Raw genomic sequence first — 8,986 nt, 5'->3', positions numbered from 1 at the left:
ATAAAAAATTTCAAAATTATAATCTCCTAGATTTAAAAAGTCTAAAATGAAAAACAAACAAAAATTGGCACCGTCATGCCAACGCAAACATGTCTACCCAATAAACGAACTGATTTAAAAAATAACCAAAAATGTTCGAAAAGTGTATCCTGCACATATAATTATCCGATTTAATAGCGTTCTGTCCGGATGTAGTTTTCCATCTGATACTAGTTTGTAATGATCGGTTAAACACCTGTCAATAAAAATAGACATACACAGACAATGTCCAAATTCAGTCTACTTTCTTCTTCTGCCCAAGTCAGACGTACATTTGAACCAAGTGAACAACTACAACAACCTGGCAACTAGCAATCTCTCGATCTAGCGTGCATAGTCTCGAGAACGAAGGAAAGATTTAATTTATTCTTGCCATCATGAGTAAAGTTGACGAAAAAACTCTGCTCTGACCCTACACAGCGGTCGTTGACTTTAAATTCTCTTCAATAAGATTGAGTTTTCGTGAAGTGGAAAACTTGCTGAAGGTGAAGATGCACCTTAGGCGTAAGGAGGTTATGTATCTTCAGTATCATCATCTTCGCAATGTAGTACTCGTATCATTCAACACGTTAGCCCAATCCGAACGTTTCGTTTTGCAGAACAACTTGAAGCACGTGGCTGAAAGTGATAAAGTTGAAATTAAGATTCCCGTGTATATAGAAAAAGACTACGTTAATGTAAAGCTACATGACCTATCACCACGTACTCCTCCTGATCTAATTGCAAAATATATGTCGCAATACGGGGAAGTAGAATCCGTTACACGTGATACGTGGAGAAATTTCTTCCCGGGTACACCTAACGGTGTTCTTGTGGTGAGGATGCGGATCGAAAGACCTATCCCCTCCCACTTGACTATAAAACTCAAAACCCATGAAGATACTATTAACCAAACTACGTTATGCACCCATGAGGGGCAAACTCCTACATGCAAGTATTGCAATCAGACAGCGCACCACGGACAACCTTTCGCGGAAGATATAGAGGAGAATACATCTCTACACGGCAAACCAACCAAAAAAGAGTTTTCAATACCAACACCTAAACCACAAACGGTTGCCAAATTTGTGGCAGCTGTTCAGTTCATATTGACAACAGCAAAAACAGCATCCTGCACCCCAAAAACCACTGTAAGCAACATTGTCGAAGAAGATAATAACAATAACGACGGATTTACACTGGTCACCCGTAAGGGTAATAAACAGGAAAGAACATCTGATCGCGATCACCAAGACACCTTTAACGATAGAAGAGAATTGAATGATTCCCATGACGCAGTAGGCGAGCCGCGAAAGAAGGTCTCCGCTCGCAATAAAAAGTTGCGCGCACGAGATCCAACGGGTAATCAATAATGTTTGTTTTTATTTGTATTTTTACATATTGTAAACACATGAAAGATCCACGGCTCCGTTAAGCTACCGCTATGAGCCGTGTCAAATAAACGAAATAAAAAAATGTCCAAATTCGTTGAGCAGAATCGTTTTCTGTACCTTTCTGTTATAAGAACGGTAAAAAAACAAAAACAAACATCAGAGACCGTTTCTTAGTTTCATTCCTTTAACGATAACTTATTTTATCAGTGTACCCCAAACAACAGATTACACATGTACGATTGGTTGCACTTTCCTCGGCACTCCTAACTGTCTTGTGAACACTTCGAATTGGCGAACAGAATTTCATTACCAAACATACCAACAAACCCGATAAGAACCAGCAAGAAGATAGTGTTTCTATGTATAATTTTTATTTTCATTTTCTCCGATAAGTGTCACAACGTAGTTATTCCATTAACATCACCTTCCGTGGTTTCGCAACACTTTCAGCTAGCCGGCTAGGCTGGACGCTGCTACTGAGCTATTGTCCACCCGTTGCTGCTCGAACTTGTAAACCGGATAACGTGGGGTGAAAGGTTTCGCTCCCAGTGTCTGGTGTTCGCCGTCCTCGTGAATGTTAATCGCCGCCCGGCTCAACGATTCCTCGAAGCTGTGGGGTACTGTTTAGGAGAAAGGTTCAAACGGGTCAGATTATTGCCATACTGCAGGGGAAAACTTGTACGGGAAATCTCACTTTTAAGCGATTGAACGCTGCTGGACAGGAACTGTGCTGAACAATTTGCCGTTGACCCGGAACCCCTCAGCTGACCATCGACGACTGATGATTGCTCCTGGGATTTGTTGAGATTGATCAACGGAACTGTACCAATCGTGATTGGAATTTTGACCCTAGGACATACGTACAGCCCTGGGACTTTGGCAGTGACTTCTATAAAATATTCGATTCGAATTATGTTTGTTGATCGTGAGGGTGGTTCAGGCGGAATAAGCAGCCGTCTTTCGTAACCGGCTGATTTATTTCGATCTACACCACTGCACTGGTACTTAACTAGAGTAGAGAATACGTCTTTGGTCCTTTCACTTGGTGCCTGGCTAACGTACTTCACCTGCCGGCGAAGTTTTAGCTTGATCTCACTGATGTCCTTCTTACTTTTGTTCATAACATCAACTGTAACTAGGATCAACTGGCCCGGTACATAGCCAGTCATTGGAATGAATACTGTCATGATCATTGGTGCCGATCTGCAGGGTCCACAGCTGAACTGTTTCATATTTTCCAGCACGGTAGCAACGTTCAAAGGTGGTGAAATCTTATTCAAATCCAGCTGGTTTACCACTGTGAATGCTATCTTGTACGTTAAATCGTACTTCCACGGTCTTTCGAACACAATGCGGATTGTGTACCGTATGTATCCGAAATCTCCCTCAAACGATGTTGGGCAACTTGGCGGCAGTTTATAGGTGAATTTAAACGAACGTGACCCCTCCTTCAGCTCCACTTCCTCCTCTGTATCGGATCCAAGCAGCACCACCGTGTGATTGATATATTCCTCGCGGCCACTGTAGATCACGCTGGCACCAGTGCCTCTGCTTTCCGCCCATTTGACGGTGGCCTGTCCACTTATCTTTAGGTAGACACTTTTCACTCGTTTCACCTTCGGAACGCTAACCTCCACCTGACCGGCGATAGATTGTCCTGCGAGAAAAACACCGTACGAGTTGTCGTCGAATGAAATATCGCAAATCGGCGGTACCATACCGGAACGCGTGGGACTGGCATGACCTATTTCCAACGGTTGTCCCCCATTGACTGGGTGACGAAACGATAGCGAAAATACAACCGTGACTCCAGACAAACAAAAAAAAGCGAATGGTGATCACTATCAGATATCTATAGGTGTATTATCAGCAAGACAAAATCACAAAGTGAAGTTGTTTACCGGGAATTACGATAAGTAAAAATAAATATATCCAGTAAGGTTGAAAATGGGGAATGTGGAAGCAAAAATCTAGAATGGGGATTAACTACCTTTCGTTTCATCGGAAGTGTTCGATAAGATAACATTTTTATCAGCTCGTTATGACAGTGTGTAATTCGCGGCGTTTTAAACAACAAAAAGCTTGGTTTTGTCTTGATTTGACATGTTTGCAGTTTGATTTATGGACACTTATAGTTTGCTAATTTGACAAAAATTAATTATACTAATTTTGTTTGCCCGCGATAAACTAATACAGGGTCCGACACTCAAAGTGTAATCAATTTTAAAGGACACAAATGCGAATTGGAAAGTTATTTTGATTTACTTCAAAGTTCAAAATGTATGAAAAAAATCAAAAAGTCTGAATCAATTCACTTTTGCTCGATATGACCCCCTTTTAGCTTGACTATGGCCTAGCGACGGTCAAGCACATCAAGCACGAATCGCAAGCTGTCCGGATGCGACTTGCTGGTATTTTGGCTCACTTTCGGACAATGGCTTTTTTCAGCATCTCGAAGCTGGCGTATTTTTTAATTCGGAGGATGGTCGCCAAAATAGCCCAGAGAGAATAATTCACTGGATGTCAGGGCGCTTTTAAGAGGTTCAAACCAGAAGCGGATCCAGAAAAAAATTACGGAGGGGGTCCGAAATTTCGATTTTGAAATGTTCATTGTACAATACGTCATATGTAATAACCTCATTTAATTAAAATCAGTTTTGGTGGTCGGATCTTGTTTGGAATGATTTTGAGTTGAGAACTAATTCAAAATAGAAACTATTTTAAAATTTCTCAAGAATTTAAAAAAAATTCGGGGGGAGGGGTCCGGACCCCCAAGACCCTCCCCCTGGATCCACCACTGGATCAAACATATTTAAAGCTGTGAAAATCCGGTCCACAATATTGGAGAATTTTATTAATCCAACGCTAGTTGCTTTTTTCTACTGAGATATAGGAAAACTTAGAGGTTTTAATGTCCCGGAAAGTGCTGGGAACTCCTTTTCTGAACTCAGATTTTTGAGACCTGGGACCAGCGGTGCAATTTTTCATTTTCAAATGCCAACTTTCAGCTCAATCAAACCCAACCATGATTCAAATTCAAAGCCTCCCTTAATCATTCACTTTCAAGTTGGCGAGATTTTCATGACCGAACCGTACGTCTTCATTTCAAGATGATGCTTTTTCATCCACCAACCAAGGTTGTCATCTGCTCTGTAGAAGCCAGTTTAGGTTAAATGTTAACATGTTTTGCGTTTTCAAACTTACATGAACAGTAAGAAGTATGTTCAGAGAAGTTTTGCTTGAAAAACCTAGTCAATACGCCAGTAAAGTGATATTCACAGGGTCAATGAAATTGAAAATGAATGGAAAATGATTGAGCAGCTCGGCTGTTTGAATGCATGATGCAAACAAACAACTGCGAATTGAACATAGTAGGGCATGATTTGAGATTTGTTCCTCCTTCAAGTTCAAAACAACCTGTTGAAAATTTGCAGATCTGCCTGGGACTCCTTGCTTAGCTTTTGCACCAGTACTTACATGAGCAGTTACTTTTGAAAGATCTTGAAGAGACACCTTCTGGCCCCTGCACACGTCTGGCTTTGAGAAAAGCGGCGATACTCTATTTATAGGTTTTATCATTAATGTTGATTCTCATTTAAAGTAGTTTTTGTACTATTTAAACAAATTTTATATAGCAAACAACGTATCGGTAGCAAGCGTCGAACGTTTTCCTTCCGATTCATGAAATAAGACGCGTAATCCGTTTAGTAGGAGGAAAATTATTAAGGTTCAAAATGCACGTAACGCTTTTGCTAATATGCACTACTATCGGTTTCTCGCTCGTTCTCGTGCCGTGCATGAGTCTTTCCTTTCCATCCGGCTTCTAATGGCATAACCAAAACGAATATGCCGGCTTTCCCCCACCAACTACTCTCGTCAAGCAACCCAATACGAATAATCATAGGAACAAACATTTAGTGGACCTATATTTATAACTTTCCATCATTTTATTGTTCGGTTGGTGCACCATATTGACGGCTCTGTGCGGGATGGGCTGAAAATTTTCACTTTTCCGAGTTGTTTTCGAAAGATTTTTCAAAACATTATTTTTTTCCGTTGATAATGAATGCACTACATATTCCAAAATTTAATACAACATTGGTACAAATATATTCGACAAAATGCCAAAGAAATTGATCAAATCCATTCAGTATAACAAAAAATATAAGCGTTCAAAACCTTACATCATTTTTCTTCCGAAATTTTGAAAAGGGGCCCCTATATTGAAAGGTAAGTGGTTAGTCACGACAAAATAATGCGGATAAGTCTCCTTTTCAATATAAATTATATCCATCTGTTACAACCGGCCTCTGGATGGTCTATTTCCGGACCAAAGATAAGCCATTTAACATCATCGATATATCGCGTGATCTAACTAAACAACACTCGTGTACAAAGAAGTATTTTATCTACGTACCCGCCCGGGAAGTAAAGATTGATGGTGTAGTCTCCGAGAGGGGCTTTAATTGCAAAATATGGGGTTGCCTCCTTCCACAACCATTTGCTTCAGTCAGTGAAAATCCTGGTATGGTAGTAATTGCGTTCAGAAAAAATAGAGGAGTATAAGAAAACAACTTATTTTCCAAGAGCTTCATTTCGAGCCTTCGCCGGATCTGTTCTTCCAAACTTTGTTCTTTTGAACGAGGCTCGTCTACCTGTTCGCCTTTTGGTATACCATCGTTACAAATAATGGAGCTATGGCCCCATTATTTACACATTGCAGAAACAAGGCAAGGTGTGGAAAATGCGGAGAGAATCATGAATAGTTTTTCTTCTGTGGAGGGACTCCGCCTGAACTGTCGACATATACCGCATATAAAATGTACTTGGGAAAACTGAAGCATTCTTTTGAGGAACGCTCCAAGAAGAAATGCTAAAGAGGTCTACGCCACCGGTCACGACTAATTTCTACGCTCCCTTGTTCACTAAAAAGTGAAATTCTGACAATCGCTTTGAAGGAACATCTTCTAATGTGCCTATAAATTTTCGAAAGAGGAGAAACATTTCCTCTCCTTAGCATCCTCGTAAAGACCTGAGAGTGTCCCTTGATGGGTGCTTTTACAAAACCGAAGTAGGTGGCTCCTGGTCTCGAAAAGTCTGCATGGGACATCCAAAACTCCAAGTGTCTATTCCAGTCCTATTAATTTCCTAGGTTTTACACAATGCATTTATGTAAAACCTGGTTAAGTTAAAACGTAGATCTTCCACAATTTTAACATTATTCGCCAGGGCCAGGAAACACGATGGATGGGCGTTTTTGGGGATCAATACTTGCTATTATTTCAATCGGATCACCCTTTGCTTGGCACCAGGTATTGAAGTTGTTGCTTGTCTTACTTGCGAAAATTTCAAGATGACCATTTTGGTGAAAATGACACGAATGCCTACTCCAACAGCGCGGCCAAGCGCGTTAGGTTTATCATTATACTCGACCTAGATACAATTAGTCCCATTGATTGAAAATGCTACGCGTCCACTATATCCGAATATATAAGAAGCGTACAACGTTTTGGCTGGTTCGATTCTCTATAGCGCGATTAAAAATCAGACGAAACGAATACCCCGCGTTAACAACTGTGGACGGTCTCCCACTCCGTGATGGGCAGAGAGTGCTCAGAAATTGAACGTTAGATACACACCGATTTTTTCCGAATATGCGCTACGCTAGAAATGCAAAGAAAAAAACTTGATGAAAACTGGAAAACGCGATTATTAGCACTGGTTCGTCGACGGACTTACGAGATAAACAATATTTCGTCTGGGCCCTAAGTTGTGTAATTGATTCAACAGAACAAAGAATCCTTTTTCGGCGACAACAACGCTCCATGTAGATCCATATTCAAACGATTTCGCGATGAAATTGAAATACTGTATATACACTAGTGTGGGATAAAAAATAGATTCCTGCGTCCTATAACAACTGTGAAAATTCTTAGCACGATAAGTGAAACTATATTTTTGCGCCCGCTGTTTAAAATTTACAGGGGATTTCGTATGGGAAAATTGACTTTCACAAAATAATTCCTCTCCTAAAAATAAATCATTATGCACCTTTAATAGGAAATTTAACAAAGAAACAAAGACTCGAAGACCACGACACGATTTGACACTTGTGGAAAAAGTTATTAAGCAGAATCCGATTAATGTTCTTAAGATTTAAATTAAATCGGAGATAAATTTTATTTTTTGATAAAACATTCATTTTTTCTAGCACCACTGGTTTTTGCTGTCCTATTAAACGCAATTTCGTTTTGACCTTTTCTTATTGTGCCCAAATAAATCATCAGAATTGTTGGGTCACTTCATAAGAGTTTTGAGGGATAAACTGAGGCTTCTTTGCACATAATAAGAGGAAGTTAAACATTTGTATATAATTCGACCGTTAGCGGCAGTGATGCTATGAAAATTAAAGTTTAGCTGGTTTTTGCTTAATAACTTTTTTCACGGGTGTCTTATCGTGTCGCGGTCTTCGAAACTTTATTTCCTTGATAAATTTTCTATAAAAATCATATATCGATTTATTTTTAGGATGCAATGGAAGAATTATTTCGTAAAAGTCAATTTTCCCATACAAAATCCCATGTAAACTTTAAACCGTTGGCGCAAAAATATAGTTTCTCCGACCGAGCTTACAATTTGCACCAAATGGAACCTAGAAAGTTGCTCGGAGATAAATTTTATTTTTTTCATATAACCGTGTCCCACTCTATTATACATGTATTTATTGTACTTTTAACACACACACATATTTATTTAACAACAATGTGCTATGCATTGTAGTGCGAATATCAGTGTAGCGTTCGTCAGATGATGAAAGCTATGCACAACTTCTACCACAATAGATCTAAATACTGGTCGCAGTGGTTCGTCTCCTACAAAAAATGCCTGCTTCAGTTCTAATTATTATGACAGTATTTGTAAGTGCGAGCATAAAATTGGCTGCTTTTCCTGAAAATCGTCTCAGATTACCAGATACTATTAGTTTGAATTCTTTCGCATTGCTCCATGCCGGATAATGAGAAAGGGGACACTTAGATTAGAATGGTAATGAAAACGCACACATTTAGGCATTAGAAGGTGATATTTATGAAAAATCGCGTAGCTTCAACGAGTTTTCCGGTATTTCTGGTCAGAGAACGCTCTAAAATTAGCGAATGTCATGGGATAATGAAAGTTTAGGAAACTCAACGGTATCAACAAACTTTGGTTAATGATGGTCGTGAATTCCTTCGGGTGATATTTCGTGTCGTGTCCAATAATTATACGTTGAATGCGCATCTCCGGCGTATCGGGGTCGTGGAGACCGGTCTCTGCGCTTGTTGTGATGGTTCTAGCGACATTAAACATGTTGTCTGGTCGTGCGCCTTGGGTGCTAGCGCCAGATCTCTGTTAAACGAATTCCTTACCCCTCGTTCCAGTCCGAGATGTGCTAGCTAACCTGGATCTCTTCTATATGTCTCTCATATACATATTTTTAAACACGAGAGATATCCAAATTTAGTTACCTCTTCTCTTTTGGATGACATGGTAGCAGCTACCTGCAAATCTGATCCCAAGAGTTCCCAGTTTGTCCA

The 8,986-nt window shown here is 39.9% G+C and overlaps 1 protein-coding gene across 1 annotated transcript; it reads right to left on the bottom strand.

Moving 5' to 3' along the window:
• Positions 1 to 1,671: 1,671 nt before the first annotated feature.
• LOC131695695 (arrestin domain-containing protein 3-like) lies at positions 1,672 to 3,269 on the bottom strand. Its single transcript, XM_058984188.1, has 2 exons — positions 2,107 to 3,269; positions 1,672 to 2,032 (listed from the first exon to the last, which is right to left on the bottom strand). Exons 1-2 carry the CDS (start codon positions 3,128 to 3,130, stop codon positions 1,863 to 1,865), a joined length of 1,194 nt encoding a protein of 397 aa, XP_058840171.1. The 5' UTR covers positions 3,131 to 3,269; the 3' UTR covers positions 1,672 to 1,862.
• Positions 3,270 to 8,986: the final 5,717 nt, after the last annotated feature.

The sequence above is a fragment of the Topomyia yanbarensis genome, unplaced genomic scaffold (assembly GCF_030247195.1).
Source record: "Topomyia yanbarensis strain Yona2022 unplaced genomic scaffold, ASM3024719v1 HiC_scaffold_494, whole genome shotgun sequence".
NCBI classification, from domain to species: Eukaryota; Metazoa; Arthropoda; class Insecta; order Diptera; family Culicidae; genus Topomyia; species Topomyia yanbarensis.
Note: the sequence above shows the minus strand (reverse complement) of the source record. Positions and strands in the feature narration are given on the sequence as shown.

What these genes read in the sequence shown, in the direction of transcription:
- LOC131695695 (XM_058984188.1), bottom strand. Translation starts at nt 3,130, where the DNA reads ATGGTACCGCCGATTTGCGATATTTCATTCGACGACAACTCGTACGGT. An exon ending in CAGCGTTCAATCGCTTAAAA is followed by an intron (nt 2,033 to 2,106) that starts GTGAGATTTCCC and finishes TCTCCTAAACAG; the next exon opens with TACCCCACAGCTTCGAGGAA.